At 40.0% G+C, this 17,301-nt stretch overlaps 1 protein-coding gene across 3 annotated transcripts in view; it reads left to right on the top strand.

The window, feature by feature from the left end:
- The window catches only part of TBC1D5 (TBC1 domain family member 5), a 558,005-nt gene that overhangs the window by 388,168 nt on the left and 152,536 nt on the right, over positions 1-17,301 (top strand). For all 3 annotated transcript variants that reach the window (XM_081234126.1, XM_081234127.1, XM_081234125.1), the window contains one exon: positions 12,021-12,163. In XM_081234126.1, the coding sequence (XP_081090252.1) occupies positions 12,021-12,163 (143 nt within the window). The remainder of the gene's footprint in view (positions 1-12,020; positions 12,164-17,301) is intronic.

Genomic DNA, 17,301 nt, shown 5'->3' with positions numbered 1-17,301 from the left:
AATACTCTGCAACCACAAAAAAGGATAAAGTATTTCTATAAATGCTGATTTGGAATGTTCTCCATTTTAACAATCATATTGGTAAATTTTAAAATGCATGACATAGTATGTTCCCATGTCTGTTTTTAAAAGGCGTTTGCATACCTAAAAGTGCCTCTGTGTTATGGAAGCACATTGGCTGCACTTAGGAAGGTGGATTTGGAGGGAGTGGATCAAGGAAGAGTAAGAGAAATTACTTCTCACTGTATGTCCCGTTACACGTTAAAATTATTTTTCACCTTGCAGAAATTAACAAAATAATAACCCCACATAGTTTTCACTGTAATTCACAGGAAATAGAAGAATTTTGGAAGTGAGAACACTGGTAAGACAGGAGGCTGTGGCCAGAGCAGCATTTCCACCTTTGAGATCGTGGATTTGTAGCTTCTCAGAACCAGCTCTCAGCCACAGTAACTGCTAGCTGATGTGGAAAGGAAATGAGTATTGTTGATAAAAATAAATTTAACGTGTTTTACGGGATGTTTTTGTGCTTCATATGTGAGTTGCTTTACGAGCAGATTAATTTATGAACGTATTATGTACCATGATGCCCTCAGTAAGCCAGAATTCACTGAGTTTCTGCTCTCTCCGTTAGCCCAATATACAATCTAGACCTCATAAGTCTTTCTAAAATAGGCTGACCAAAAGTGGCAATTAATTTTTCTTTGTAAGTTCTTAGTTCTCTATAGTTTCCTTAATGAGTTTCCTTGAAAGGAAACACTCTAAATCTTGTAGGGTCCTGTAGCTGTAATTACCACTGTATTGTATGTAACTGGAGTGCTCGTGAAATAGCTGATCATGATTTATCAAAATAAGTCCTTCAGAAAGCTCCACTTCTTCTACTCAGAAAAACTTAGTGATGATAGATAGCAAGAGTAGTTACTGTGCATTCTGAGTCTTGTGACTCAGACATGAATGTGAAGAGGTGTTTTTAAATATAAATCTGAATTAGATATCCTTCAGGAATTATAGAGGAGAATTCAGAGGATTATAAAAAAGTAGGTGGAACACTGAGCTTGGAGCTAAAGTATCATTGTCTAAATCTACAGTCTGCTTTTGATTGGGGTGTGCTCTGGCCGGGCCATGGGCCTCTGTCGGGACATCTGTAACATGCGGGTGCCTGCCCTGCCTGTTTGGACCCATCATTCTGTACTGGAGGCTCAACAAAGTCATCACCTGTCTCTGAAACATGCAGTTTTCCCACAGGTGATTCTAATGCCTATATTCCACAGACCACTTGAAGAAATACCACTTTTAGAGAGTTAAGGGTAATTTTTAGTTCATGTATTTGGTAGTACTTCTAGAAATCAAAAAAGTCATATAAATGCATGATATTTGCCATTATTATAAATTGTGAAATCTATGCGTAAGGAAATGCATTTTATTTTTGCTTGGTGTATATTTGTCCCTTTTTTAAAAAAATGTACACACACACACACACAGTTGATTGTAAAGTTGTTTGGGCACTAAACTTCAGCTGTTAGCTAGGGAGCCAGGGATAAAGTGGAGTAGCCCACCCCTCTTTAACCCTCTTTTGTTCCCATTTTGCTTCCATTATTAGAGAAAGGTAACTGTGACGGTCTGAGTTGAACTGTGGGGGTGTTGACCGCCCTTCTCCCTCACTGACTGCTGCCCCCTTTTAAGTCAGCTGGGCCCCGTGCAGATACATTCCGCTCTTCATTATCTGCACTAATGGACAGGAACCAGGGCACATATGATCCCAAACGGTGGATAATCCAAAAACAGTTAATACTTGACTTTGAAATGTATTTAGTGGTGTTTTTAATTGTTTTTACCTTCCTAACTATATTGTGCTAATGTTGCCATTAGTTTGCATTCCCTGAACATACCCTGGTTGATTGGGGCACTTAGTGGGGAGGGGGCACAGAAAAATACAGAGTGACTGTGGGAACCCAGATTGGTAGGGCTTTGACTGAACTAGAATTTTACTTTGGATAATTTCCGTGTTAATGATTGAAAGTTGTCAGCATCTCATCCCGTCTAGGGCCTAGCACAGTGCCTGCTACACAGTTGAATTTCAGGAAATACATGTTAAATGAAGATCCTGGGTGTTTTTCATAGCAGCCTTACTTACGGTCAGATCAGGGCTAGCCTGAGCCAGGAGAGGAAGTCAGTGAAGGATGCCCGCTGCCCTCTCCCCAGCTGTTCCATCCCCAGCTTAGTGAAGGTGAGTATTGCCAGTCATGGGCACTTTTCCAATATGGGGCTGAATTATAGGCTGTTCAACCAGCTGAGCCACAAAGATTAGCTCCTCAGTAGCAGAGACTTAATCCAGGAAGAAAGAAGATATGCTCTTCCTTTAAAATGCAAGGAGATAATTTGAAATAGGCACAAAGAGGCTGTGTGTTCCTTTCATCAGAGTATAACTTTCCATGGCAATATAAACCTCTACAGTAAAATAAACAGTAATATAGAGCATAACTTCTTCATTTAAGGTCCATGGATCAGCTAAACTCCTGAAATGGCTTGCACATGAGTATGTGTGTGGATGTGTGTATATTTTAGGGGAGAGGGTTCATCAACTTGATCGAATTCTCAAAGGGGCCCACAACTCCCCTCTAGTTATATAGGGAATAGAATTTAAGTTTCACTCTTTCATGCTTTCCATAAAGCTTTGTAAAGAGGGAAACAACACACCCATTGCCACTGCCTCTCAATCTTGTCTCCCTTTAGACTTCAGAACTACCCGAGAAAGTAATGTTGTGAAACTGAAACTGTAGCTGGTTCTAGACTAGGCATGGGCGTAGGCCGAGCAGCCTGGAGTCGGTAAAGAAAGACTGAATGAGAAAGTGAACACTGGCCAGGCAATCTAGGGCAAGAGAGCGCTGACCTGTGCAAGAAGCCAAGCCACAGCCTCTGCAGCAAAATCAGCCCGGAACAGTCAGGACTTGGTCAGTGACTGCCCACTCCCCTATTTTTGCCTGCTTCCAGCTCAGGACCAAACAGAGAAAGCTCATATGCTCCCCAAATCAATCACAAATGAGGATCATCTTCTGATCAGCCCAGCGCCATCCTTATAGCCTCCAATCAGGCAGACCTGAAGCCTTCTCTTTGATTCACTAATAAAGCTTTCTCACTGCCCTGACTGCTTTTGATCCTTTGCCAAACACAAGTTATGGTAGCTGATTCCCTTGCTAGAGCAAGCTTTGAATAAATAGCCTCTGCTTGGCCTTGTTTGGGTGGTCTTCCTTTGTTTCAACTGTGCTTGGAGATCTGAGAGGTTCCAGGGAAACTGCCTTATCCTGAAATCTCTCTTCTACCAGGTCATCGTGGGGCTGGTAGTAATGATACCATTGGGGCAGACATCTCTTACTGTTTAGCTCTTTATCTTTCCAGGTAAAACATTTTAAATGCATGTTTTCTTTTAGAGACAGATCCGTCTGAGCATACTGATAGCACGGAACCTCAGGGTGCGAATGGTTCATGGGTCACACAGGAGAGAAAACACCAAATTGTTGGCCATTCAGCCAGGCTCCCAGTGTTGTAGGGCTTCTGCATGGGGACTAGGAGAGTGCCCTTTTGGGTCCTGGCGGCCCTGGGATTCTCTGCCCCTTGTATGCACTGGTCACTCCCCTCCTTGCAGCTAGCTTATTGGCCATGTCCTGTCCCATCCCAACTCTCACCTCGTTAGAGCCGATCACCAGAGAACCCAGGAGAGTCATCAACTCAGGGCTAAACACAGAGAGCCTCAAACTTAAGAGTGTTTGCTCTGCCTTCAACTGCAATTGTATGTAACCATCATAGTAAATTAATGTTTAAAAAACATTGACCTACAAATTTTAACTTTTAAAATGTCACAATTTTTATGGCTTTGTTCTGGCATTTCTTCATCTTGTAATATACTGGGAGTTAAACAAAATCAGAGTGGCCCAGTTTCTCCTAACCTTTGGGAGGCCTTCTCCCTTTCCCAAATGTCTGTGTTTCTCCTTTTTATTGGATCATGTTTTTACAGTAACGTTTTCCTTGGGGCAAGAAGTATAGATATTACTAGAGATAGAATGTTAAGAGAGGTTTGGCTGTGTGTGCTTGGTGTCCCAGCCATTAGATGTTTCATGGCCATTGGCCCACGAAACCAATGAGTAAGCTGATGAGAAGACCCTCACCCAGGACTAAGAGGGGATGTGAACAGAAACCAGAACCGCATTTAGTGATTCTCATATTGTGATCTGTGGATCAGCATCAGCAACTACAGGGAACTAGTTCAGAATGCAAACGATCGGGCCCCGTCTAAATCTCAGAACCAGAACCTGACACTCTGAGGATGCGTCCTAGCAATCTGTGTTTTAATAAGCCCTCCAGGCACGTCTGATGCATACTAAAGTTTGAGACCATTACTCTAGTTAGAAGAGTCATCCAATAGTTTAAGCCTTTTCTCTCCTCCTAGAATAACATTATACACAGATGCACGGTGGATTTTAGGAGCCCTGACAGCTGGCACCAAAATGAGTAGGAAACAGGGAACTGTCACCTAGTCCATGGCTTCCAAAACTTTAATATACACAGAGATCAACTGTAGGTCTGGTTAAAATGAAGAGTCTGATCCAGTAGGACTATATTGGGGACCTGGGAGTCTGCATTTCTAACAAGCTCCCCAATGTTGGGGCCGGTCCTAGGGTCACATTTTGAGGGCAGGCCCCAGCTGCAGAGCATCTGAGGTGTAGGCAAGCAGGGGGCCAGAGTACAGGAAGTGAAGGGAGAAGGTCCAAGAGAGAGGGCTTAGGGTCGTTTCCTTCTTAGGTGTGATCACTTACTATTCAGTATGTGTGTCCAGGGATCCCTACAGAGATGAGAGCAGCCCAGGCGAATGTCAGATGAGCAGCTAGGAAACGTTATGAGAGATCAAGGATGCAGGCTCAAGATCAAGAAGATCACTGGTTAACAAGAGCTGACCTGGGAAGGAGGATTCATAATAATTTAATAAACATTTGTTAACTCCCCTACTCTGCCCAACACCAAATAATCCCAAGGAGCTTGTGATCTGCTGCAGAAGGAAGAGGAACCAAACCAGCCTATCAGTAATTAACCCTTTAGCTGGGATCTGTTTATCAGCGCCTTCATCTCTGGACAGTGTGATTGGGGAACAGAATAGATATGGAAGCTGCAAACATCAGGCCTGAGTGACGCACTTGTCCTAGCCTCCGAACAGCTAGGCAGGGTCGGGGCGCCTTGTGCGATGGCGGGGAGGGGGAGAAGGAAGAGAGGGCCCAAGAAAACCACCCCAGAAGGTGCCTACAGCTACAGGTAAGCGGTAAGAAGTCATAGAAACCAGGCACCGCTGCTGCCTCTTAGGAAGGGGCTCAGTCTGACTCTCTTCATGACGTGTGACTGGTCTGCAGACACGCCGTCTTACATCCACCCTGAATCACGTGGATCCTGATGATATTTCTTAGTTTAGTGTTATACCTTATGTTAGTTCCTCCAACAATGTATATGAGTGTATTAGGAGATTTATGCAGAGGAAATTGAAAAGTGTTATTCAGTGAGGCTAAGATTTCACTGGTATGTGAAATAGCCAATGACAATTTCAAAAAAATAATAATAATAAAGTCGCCCAAGGTTTGTTTTGTTTTTTAATGAGTTTCAGATTAGGAAGGATAGGAGCAATTATTTTTAGGAAGCCTGTGTGTGCTCTTTCAGAAAACCGACTTGCTCATAACTCCCTTTCCTGAAGATAAAATGACAGAACAAAACCTATTTATAGACTTCCTAGAAGTAAGACTTGTTTATAGTATAAATAAACACTAGTATTCACAGAGCCTAAAATTAATTGTCCCAACATGACCACCAACCGTCCATGAATTCTTCATGCTGTTATTCATAGGTCGGAGTGGCTTCCAAGTAATTTTCTCAAGGAGATGCCCAGTAGCTCACTTGTAGTGGAGCCCAAGTAAGTGATCGGGTAGAGAGATTACTTCTTAGCAGCTTTGACCCCGATGTTCTCTTGAGTCAGGGCTATGATTCCAGCTGCACCCTGGCTGGAGTGTACAATAGGATTCTCAGTGAGAGCACATCCTATTCGTACAACTAAATCGATATTGGAGTATGACCACCTTTCAATAGCTTTATTTGAACTTGCTGGTAAATCATACATCCTAAAATTACTCCTTGATATAACATATTTGTAACCCAAATGGCAGGTCTACCTCTGAAAGAATTGTGTGTGTGTGTGTGTGTGTGTGTGAGAGAGAGAGAGAGACAGAGAGAGAGAGAGAGAGACAGAGAGAGAGGGAGAGGGAGGGAGGGAGGGAGAGAGAGAACGTTCAAGGATTATACAGCCTCAAGACATGTGATGGTCATCCTCTGTGCCCCACACTCTCAGAGCATCTTGAACCTCTGAAAAAACATAGATACACAAGGCTCTGCTTTCCATTCAGGCTATTTTTGCAAAGGGCGTATTATAGTTCTGACAAAACAGCTTCAGACCCTCGCCAAAGAGAATAAATTACAGTACGAATGGGTGATAATTATTAGGAACTTATTTTTGGAATAAGAAACATTCCTTAATAAAGGGCTATGTACTGCCCACTGAAAGGAACAGAGAATTTTCCTCAAAGTCAAAAATACGCTTTTAACAGTTCGTGTACTTATCCTGTGGGGGTTAAGTTAGGGTTAACACGTGTTCCCAGAAAGCCAAATTCAAGCTGGCTTCAACCTGTGTATTACAAGGAGCACTTAGAAAGCAAATTTGAGTTCCTTAAAGATAATAACTAATTTGAAGTTGCAGTTCCTTCTGTTTTTGCAGCAGAGTTTGATGGGCTTGAAGTATTCAGATCTTTCTGTAACACATGCAGATCCCAAATATTTTTAAGAAGACCAAATTGAAATAGATTGAAAAAATAGTCAACAGGCTAAGCATCTTCCAATAATGTATTCTGCAGAGCTGTCAGAAGAAGAATAAACATGAAATTGGGGGGGAAAATGATTTATTTTGGCTTCCATCTTTTGTGGCTTTGCTCTCCAAAGAAGTTAGAATTAAAGATGAGAATGCTTCGGGCTTCCCTGGTGGTGCAGTGGTTGAGAGTCCGCCTGCCAATGCAGGGGACGCGGGTTCGTGCCCCGGTCCGGGAGGATCCCACATGCCGCGGCACGACTGGGCCCATGAGCCATGGCCGCTGGGCCTATGCGTCCGGAGCCTGTGCTCCACAACGGGAGAGGCCACGGCGGTGAGAGGCCCGCGTACCGCAAAAAAAAAAAAAAAAGATGAGAATGCCTTGTGACCCTAATTATAATAACTACAATATTTGGTTCTAATTTTAAGACTGTTTTCACAGAGTTGACATAAAGGAAAACTCAGGGTAAATTAATTCAAAAAGAACTGAGTACAAAGGAACCCAGTATAAGAAGAGCCTAAATTCAGTCAAGGGAGGTGGCAGGCACAAACATGGGAACTTTTGATTTGCTTTTGTTTTTGTCTGACACAAACACAGAATTTGGATTCTGTGTTTCTTCTCTACCAGGCATGGATTATTTAAAAATTAACTGTTAGTTTTGAAAAGTACAAGTGAACAGAAAGCAAAAGACAAAATTAATATCATTAAGCAAAACTCTAACATTGCTCTTTTGTGTTCCAATATGCTTACCCAGTGATCACAGGTTACTCAAGATGTCCCTATAGTGTTTGTTAAATTAAATTGAATATACCTTTTCCATTTTACTTGTTCTTCCAAGGTGGCTGTACCCATATTTCAGAAGAAAAAAGAAATGAAGATCTAGTGTATAAATTGCTTTCTGCATGTATAACCTACTGCAGCCATGTTGGATTAAGGCTATGTTTATTTAAGCCTCAGTCAAATTGTTTATTTAAACCTCAGTCAAATTGGTCATTTTCATAAACTGATCAGTAAAAAATATATTTCTCTTGGTGTTTCCATGGGTCGTTCACCAAGCAATAACACTATCAGGAATCACTGATCCCCAGGGGATAGCAACTTAATTACACAGAAATTTAAAACTGAGAATAGTGGAATAAGTGCAGACATAGAGACTGTCCTGTCTTTGGGTGGTTTATTATTAAATTTAATACTTCAGAAGGTCTTTTTGGTTTGTGTAGATTTTAATTACTAAGTAAGTCTAGTAAAAAATGAATTATTGTATTATCACAAATGATACAAGGTATAGGTTACAAGCATTGCAATCTGCAGGTGTAACATACATAAAGCAAGATTAATAGTATCAAGCAGTTAAACTGAAGCTAAAAGAAAGGTTTAATGCTACCCTTAAGTGTAACTTAAACTCTTGCTAAATATTTTTAACTGCAATAAAAGCATGTTAATTTTAGGAGTGACTTCTTTACAGGACCTCATTTCTTAGAGTAAGTTTTCCTTTCTAGGAATACAAAAGCATACTGAAATAGTTTCTATTGGTAACTCATTCCATAAAGAACTGATTTTTTTCTTGGTTTTTAAGCTCAATGAAGAAAGTCCAAAATAGCACAGGAAATTTTGTGTGTGGTGAATATATGTATGAACTAAACCCAGTTGGGATAAAAATGATTAAATTATTGATAAGGTCATTGTTGGTCCCAAAGCGTTCCATTAGTCATACAGTGTACGCCTTAAATATTTTGAGAATTTGGCCTTAATTTTCCTATAATTGCAGATAAAATAGAGGAAACTATATTTTACTTTAATGTAATATCCTTGCATGTACAACTTATTAAAAGTTTTATATAAAAGAAACTTGCTAAACACCTATTAATGAATTTTTTCCTTCTGTGTTTCTGGTTTTTTTTTTCACTTCGTGAATTATTTTTATGCTGCCATTAACCAGATGAATTCCTGTATTTCCAATTTAGCCACCTTTCCTTGTCAGCAGTGTGACAGGTGGCTTTACAGTGAGTTTAACAAGACCTTGGTAAACACGTAAAGCACTTAGCAAAGTGTACAGAGCTCTTCACAGAGAACTTCCTGGCTCACGCTCTCTCTCTATTTCTCTCTGTCTCTCTTTCTCTCTCTCTCTCTCTCTCTCTCTCTCACACACACACACACACACACACACACACTTTGGTCCTTGCTCTGGAATTATTTACCAGTGTACTTGGCAAGGTGAAACTTCAAAAATAAAGCAATGTAAAATATTTATAAAGTGGCACATCACAGATTACACATTAAGTATAAAAGTACTGAAGACGTACATTCTGTGTGGTTTTGAAGGCATGTTTTATTCACTGTAGATTGCTAGGTGTCTGCAGTCCCCACTCCTGACAGCTCTGCGGTGGCAACTGCTGCACATATGTATCTGCAGGGTGGCTTTTGAAGCTAAGCTAACACAACCCCAGATGGCAGGAAAGCTGCAAGAGAAGGGGTTTGGGCAATAACTGGGCATTTTATTGTAGAAATAATAGGAATATAGATTATTTCTGAAAAGTAGATTTGTTTTCGATGCATTATCTATGATGAAACCAAAGATGTGATTGTCCATAAGAAAATGAGAGGAATTCGAACTTTAAGGAAGAGGGAAAAAGATAGCATTGTATTCTCATCTGTGGTGTGTATTAACCTTCATTAGTTTGGAGGGTTTTTTTGATAAATGATGTTTATTGTAATATGATAGATGTCACCTTTTTCAAAAGGCATTTTGCTTTCAATAGAAGATAGCTTGGAAAACACACAGAAAAATTTTTCTCTGCACATAAGAAGGCCTAGCAAAAGCAATGTCTTTTGGGAAACAGCAGCAGCAGTTACCAAGTGGGCTTATTCAGATAAGGAAAGCATTAAAATAACCTCCAGGAGGGAAGGGGCCACATTCAGGGCACAGTATTGTTTTATGGCTGTGATCCTTGAGTTTTGTACTGGCATCCAGATTTGAACCAGGAGGAATCACTTAAATGTCAGAATTTGCAGTTTTCAAATTGCCAAAATTTGCCTATCCGTCAAACCAAGATAATTCTTATTTATTTATTTACTTATGTTTTTCAGCGTTACTGAGGTATACTTGACACATACAATTGTAGGATATTTAGCATACGTCATTGTGATTTGATGTACGTGCACATCGTGAAAAGATTCCTCCATCTATTTAATTAACATAGCCATGATCTCACATATTTATCTTTTTTTTTGGTGAGAACATTTAAGTTCTTTCTTAGCAAATTTCAATGATACAATACAGTGTTACCAACTATGGTCACCATGTTATACATTAGCCCCTCATCAGTTTTTTTCATTGATGAATGTTTCATCAGTTGTGTCACTTGGATAACTGAATAACCATGTTCTATGTGATTTTAGTCACTTACTAATGCAGATATAGTTATCAGTTTAAAGGTCCTTTAAACAGGTCCCCCAGATGGTTTAATCCAGGTACTTTTTGCTTTGCCCATTCTGTGGTTCCCCGACACTCTTTGCAAGACCAGTTAATTGTTTGTAATTAAGAAGAGCAACCTGTTTAATTTAGGGATATTTTGGTACTTCTTAAAACAGTAAATATTAGCATTTGTAATTTGAAAGAATTAGAAGTGTGTGGAGAAATAATGTTTCATTCTAAACCACATAAATACAGGCATTTTAGACAAAATATACATATATATATTTTGTGTTAGTCACCTCTCATATATTAGCAGTGAGGTAAGAATTGAAATGTAGATAAAAATTCTAAGCAATACTGTAACATTTTTTAAAGGATAAATGTCATTTAGACATTAAATTTCTTCCTGAAAAATTGAGTACCATAATTTAAGATGAAGTTGAAAATAGTTTAATTATTCTGTTGATTAATTTGGTAATATGAATAAAAGAACTCAAATATTTGATCATATGGTTCCTAATAAACTGTGATACGTATGTGTGATTATACACTATTTTGTCACAGCTTTTTGATTCCTCCTTAAATGTAATACTCCCTGAAAAAAAAGCAGTATTTGAATTTTTTTTTTTTTTGGCCTCAGTTTAACCTCACAGATGGTTATATTTGGTTTTGAATTTTGCAAGGAGGTAATATATCTTAACTAATTTTTAAAGTATCTCCTCTATTCTGTACTATTTATTGGTACTAGAAATTTAGAATTTTTGAGTCTTTGCTGTGTGCCAGAATCACACAGATTTGTAGCTGAAGTTCCTAGAGAAAGGCTTGTGTAAGGAAATTATAGCCATATATATAAAATTAGAAGTAAATGGATAAAAATATATCAAAGTGAATTATTTTAATTTTCTTGTAAGAATTAGATATAAATAGCTTACCATTTGCTCAAAGTCTGAGGTGTTACTATTTATGATATAGAATTATAGACAGACCTTGTTTAGTATTCCTATTAGCCTCTTATGTCTGCTCTGTAGCATCAGTGTCCATTTTCCTGGCCATAAAACTGACTGTGTTTTGAAAACTACCCCTAGAAAGATAACCTCACTGATAAGGTATATCTATTCTGAAGTTAAAAATTAAGTATCATTATATGTTTCATTTGAAATAACTGTCTGCGCTTGACAAAAACAGATATCTTTTGTTTTTTCCACATTTAATTTTAAAATGAATATTTTTACATAGGAGTGAAATGTGAGAATGCAGTTTTCTGTTTGGCTGTAGTAATTTGTCATATGGCCATTTGCAAAAGTCTAGTTAACAAAAAAAGTCAGTAATGATATAAAATTTTGGAATATTGTTACTTTTTAATTCATAACCTTACATATGAGACAACTATCAAACTACATTCATTTTTCTCTTTGCCTTTTTGAGATTTGTGATTTCTAATACATATGAAAGATTTCTACCCTTTTCAAATATCATACTTGTGTTTTATACATATAAGAATAAAGTTTAATGATTGTGGCCTAGTTATAAAATTACAAAACTCATTTGAAAGCTTAAAACTTGGGTTTCACTGTATTATATTTTTGATATCTAATATTTGCTCAGTGTGATCAGTTAAAATTTATAATTTTTTCACAGTCACAGGAGAAAATGATTCCTCTTTATATTACTCTCAGAAGTACTATTTTTTGAATTTGGGTTTTGTTTCTTCCCAGACGGTGGGTACGGCTGCTGTTTGGACGAGAGTTCCCCCTGCAGGATCTTCTGGTGGTCTGGGATGCCTTGTTTGCAGATGGCCTCAGCCTGAGTTTGGTTGATTATATCTTCATAGCCATGTTACTCTACATCCGAGATGCTTGTAAGTGTTAATGACCTTGCTGACATTCAACTAAGTGGTCCTGAGTTTTTAAACTGTGTTTCTTAAATATACTTTATCTTTCATTTTGAAGTACCATACCTACATTTTTATAGTAGGTGGTATATTGAAGTTTCAAAGGAACATACTAAATATGCTTTCTGTTAGTTAACCATGTACATATTGGGAGATGTGGGTGATTTTATATTGAGAGAATTGGAATATTCTTCAGAACCCTTTTTCTAAAGACTTTACTCCTGCTTTAATCTCGTCATTACACACACTTGTGAAACATACATATAAAAAGCCAGTATTTCAGATATGTTTAGAGCTCCACCTTCTGACAGGTAGGGAGTATTCAGGAATATTTATCAGGAGCTTGGAGCTGTTTTTATATATAGTATCTACAACTTGCCACTAAAAGTTAAATATTACATTTAAAGATCTTTTAACTTCTTCTTAGTTGTATTTTGGCCAAATGTATTTCTCAGTGGAGTGTCAGATGGCAAGATGTATTCCCACCTCATCAGATCTACCTTAGGGTGCTTGCCGAGCTGGAAAGCCAGTGCCTAACCCTTTGGAATGGTCCGATAATCCTCCGCTTGAAGAAAATAGCAAAGCATGTTTTAAATTTCAAAATACCTCAAATTGTTTTCCTTCTCAAAAAAATAACCACAGTTCACAAAACCAGATTTGTAAGCCAAAATAAAATTAGGAAAGATTGCACAAAGGGATGATGAAGTAGGAAATAAAAAACTACCATAAGAGTAGGACTTTGTCAGAAGAACATAAACTATTTGGAGTCATTCATAATCTTGACTGTTAAATTGCTGTGTGGTTCTCTTTCTTTGTTCATTAAATGTCAGTTGTGCCAGATGCTGTTGTTATGCCTCTGGTAACACTAATAATGTTCTTTAAATTTTAGATTATACTTTTTAAATTCCCCCCAAATTACTTGAATGAGTAAGTGACAGGAGACCACATTTTTTCCAAAACTTGTTGTTTTCTTCTGTTCCTTGAAGGTCAGATAGTTTGGGTATTGACATACAAAGTGAAAAGTTCCTTCTTTCTTGAGTCAGAGCTAAACCGAGAAGAACATGGAAATCATAAGAGGAAACATCTGGAAAGTAGAGAGGAATGTTTGGGTAGATTTGAGGGATACTCTTGATAGATTTTAGAATATTTAATGCTAATCTCCCATTTTAAAATGGTATGATTTTTATAAAATGTAAGTAATAAAAAACAAAAGGAATGAGAAGCTGCTTTTATTTTTTAAAATGCTTTTGGATAATATTTTCACAAAATTTTCCAAGTCAAACCACTATCGAAACGTATTCTGATTTTCTGTAGTCTTAAACATTTGAATATTTACTCTTTTCTTACTTTGGTGCATCACAACTATATTTTTAATTTAATCACCCTGTTTCCTATGCTAAGATCTACTCTTAAAAATTAATTTAATAAAACTTGCAGTTTTTGGCAGCTGAAACCTTTGTACATTTTTAATCCCTGCTCTGATGACCTTATAAAAAACATAGGCAAAAGTGAAAAAATGCAGGAGTGATGAAGTTGTTTATTTCAATATGAAGTCCAAGTTATTTAAACTTGCTTATTTAAATCCATAACAGTGGTTGAGATTTCCTAAAACTAGGATGACTATTTATTAAGTATTTAAGGGGCACTGCCCCTGTCCTCAGGAAGTTTGCCAACTAGTAGGAAAGACTGACATCATTAATTTCAAACTGATGTGTCTGGAACTGTGGCTGAGGCATGGATGGGCAGCATGAAAGTTTACAGAAGGAGCACCGAGCTCCCCTCTGGGCAGGCTGTGTGACTAGAGAAAACGCTGTAGGTGTTGGCGAGCAAAATAAGGGATCTGCGTTCCAGGTGGAAGGAACAGCATGAGCAAAGAAGCTAGGGAGTAAGAGAGTCAGCTTAATGGGGAGTGGTGAATGTGTGTTTCTACGACTGTCTGGTATCCTGAGGGTGCAAAGGGAGAGTGACTAGCAGGTTATGAGGCTGAAGGCGTCAAGAGAATGAGATCGCAATGAGAGTCCTTATCCCGGAGGTGACAGGAAACTGCTGAAAGGTGCAAAGCAGCAGTGCGGGCAGTGTTAGGTCACTGTAAGCTGTGTGGAAATAGACTTGAAGCAGACAAGACTGGAGCAGGGACATCAGATAAAAAGTTATGACCATAGTCCAAGGGAAAAACAGTGGATTGAAGAAATCTTCAGAACTAAAGTCAGCATGTCTTGGGGATTAAATTGAGTGGGTGAAAGAGAACAGGAAGTTCTCCCTCATGAGCCCCGGCTTGGAGAGCTGAGTAATCTGTACAACCTGGAGAGGAAAGAGAAGGGTTAGCAGGTTTGGGGAATGGGTATGATTGAGTTTGGGCCATGCTGAATTTGAGATGTCTGTAAGAAATCAGTACCTGAAGATTGGAAAATAAAGCTCACTGTCAGTGTCAAGGCTACAGATTTATTTTTGCAAATGGTGAATAGGTACGTGTTCGTTAAAGCCACAACAGTGGATGTGATCTCCCAAGAATAGAGGGACCATATATCCCAGTTTATATGGAACAGTCTCAGTTTACACTTGCTAATCAAGAGTAATAGTTATTCTTACTGCCTTCTTTCACTCTCAGAGGCATCCCATAGAGATCATAAGAATTATATGGTCAGTCTAGCTAAGGTGGGTGCTTACAGAAAGAGAAGGTGGCAAAGGTATTTAACATCAGTATTTAAGAGGCACCAGAGAAGGAAGAGCTTGTGTTGTAACCTCACAAAGCTGTTATATGAGCAAGGGAAGTAACAGGGGTCAGGAGTGCTGAGGTACAGTAAGGTAAGGCTGGAAAGGTCCACCTGTGGAGGGACAGTCGTTGGAGACCTTACCGAGGTGGATTCAGCAGACTGGGGGAGCAGAAGCTGGATTATGGTAGGTTGAAGGGTAACTGGACAGCTCAGAACTACAATAGCCTTTTCTACAGTTTTTGTTGTTATTTTATGTACACATTACATTTTCAACTAAAAGTCAACTAAATAAAAAAGAAAGAATGCAGAGAGAGCATGTGCAGAGTAATCTTTAAAGAAAGTCAACAGGGAAGGGAAGAAGAAAGATGTAACTAGAGGTCGGTGTGGGGACCAGGAAGGTTTGATGGCTTCCTGTAGAGGGAAACAGGGCACCTGGAGGTGGGAGAGCTGCAGAGAATTTCTTTCTCAGACCAGAGTCTGAGCTCCTCCTTCAAGGGTCAGCGCTAGTTTTTCCCTCCTGTTCTGTGAGTAGGATTTATGAAAAGTTGAATTATCCTGTTTATTTGAAGTTTGTACTATTTATGATTTGTTCTTCACACCCACTCTTCTACCCGCCAGTGAGAGATAGGATTTTGTCTGTCTTGGTTTGCCTACTGTATCCCAGCATCTAGAACAGGGCCCAGTGCATAGTAATCCTCCTGACACATATTTTTTGAGTGAAATAATTGAAGAAACAAGGGCCTAGACTAGGCAGTGGCGTGAGGTCGGGAGTCCTGTGGAAGGAGGCACCAGGCAGGTTTCAGAAGTAGACCGTTTTCTAGGAGAAGGTGCCTGATAAGGGACGAGGCCAGGCTGTCTGCTGTGAATGGGGCAGGGCAGGGCTTGAGGGGAGTGACTGGGAAGTGCTGCGGAGGTGGCTGCCCAAGACCAAGCGTGAGCCCGCGAGCTGTTGAAGAGCCTGCAGAGACACGTGGGCAGTGGCACCCGGTGATGTTCACTGGACAAGACCCAAAGAGGCAGAGAGCGATTCAGGCTTCAAGTGAGGCCCACGTCCGGCTGAAAGGAGGCAGGAGATGGGGGGCATTGAGTACATCTTAAGAGAGAGGTTCAAGATGTGTAGGGAGAGAAGCATGGCCAGGAAGAGACTGCTGCAAAATCAGAATATCAAGGGATTTACAGGGAACATGCAAGAGCTGAAAGCATCAGAGGTTGTGGTCAAACGAGAGGATGTGGAGCAGTTCTCGGTGTGACCAGGGTGGTCAAAGTCAGTAAAGGGGGGAAGGAGGTCACTGAGGAGATCAAGGGATTGGGAAGGAGCTGGGCTTTTTGTTTGGTCCTCCAGGGACACTTCATCGAGAATCATGATAGGAGAAGGTATAGAAGAAGCACAGTGAGGCCAACAGTGGAAGCATCCCATAAATGCAGAAGAGTGACCAAGGAAACAACTTTTATTCAGTGAATCATTTATTCAAAGCATCCACCATTCAACCAGTATTTATTGAGTGCCTGCTCTTTGCTGGCCATCCTGGTGTCTCTATGACACTAACGAAGGGGAAGGATGGAAGTATAGATACATGGCATGACCTTCAGAGGAAGAGGGATCTTTATGGAATGAGAGGAAGCAATGGCTCACAGACAGAATCAGGGAGCGAGCTGCCCCCCACCATCACCCCTGGAGGTTGCAGAGGCAGCGGTGGTCGGGAGGGCAAGGCTCAAAGGGGAAGGCGTTGTTCCTCAGAGAGGATTGGGAGGGGGCAGAGTAGCAGGAAGAAGACACAGAACAGGATTTGGCAGAACACATGGGAGGGCAGTACTGATCAGATGAGCCCGCATCTTAGGCCGGGGCCAAGAACAAGAGGAAGGTGGGTAATTTGCCACCCTGTGCGTTCCAAATGGAACACTGGTGTCGAGTTTTTATTCCATCTCCATGGATTCTGACTCATGATGCCCCGACTGGGGCATCCAGAATGCTGATGTTCCATTACACCCAGTCGTCTTCAAGCTCAAAAAGTTTTAACCGAGCACCACTGTACAAGTCTCTGGACATGACTTGTGCTCACTTGGAGCTATAGGTGATGTATTTGTAGCTCAAGGAATGTTGCTGTTGCGGAAACTAAAGAACCTTCCTTCAGTGACGGCACTCCTTACCTGGGGCCCCTGCTTCCTAGGGGTTCAATGGAGGGCTTCATCTTGATGCTGTGCAGAATATCCAGTAGGTGTGCGTTGCCCTGAGTCAAGGGTGTCTAACCTTCATCATCGTCTCAAAGGAATATGTCACCCAAAAAACAGTCCAGATCCACCACATCTAGTCCAAAATCCTGATTTTACAGGCTCAGGTAATGAGGCCTGTTATGAACTGAATTGTGTATTCAATCCAAAAAGATATGTTGA

The sequence above is a fragment of the Mesoplodon bidens genome, assembly GCF_964165515.1.
Source record: "Mesoplodon bidens genome assembly, chromosome: 5".
Classification (NCBI taxonomy): Eukaryota; Metazoa; Chordata; class Mammalia; order Artiodactyla; family Ziphiidae; genus Mesoplodon; species Mesoplodon bidens.
The sequence above is the reverse complement of the archived record's forward strand: the minus strand, read 5'-3'. Positions and strand labels throughout refer to the sequence as shown.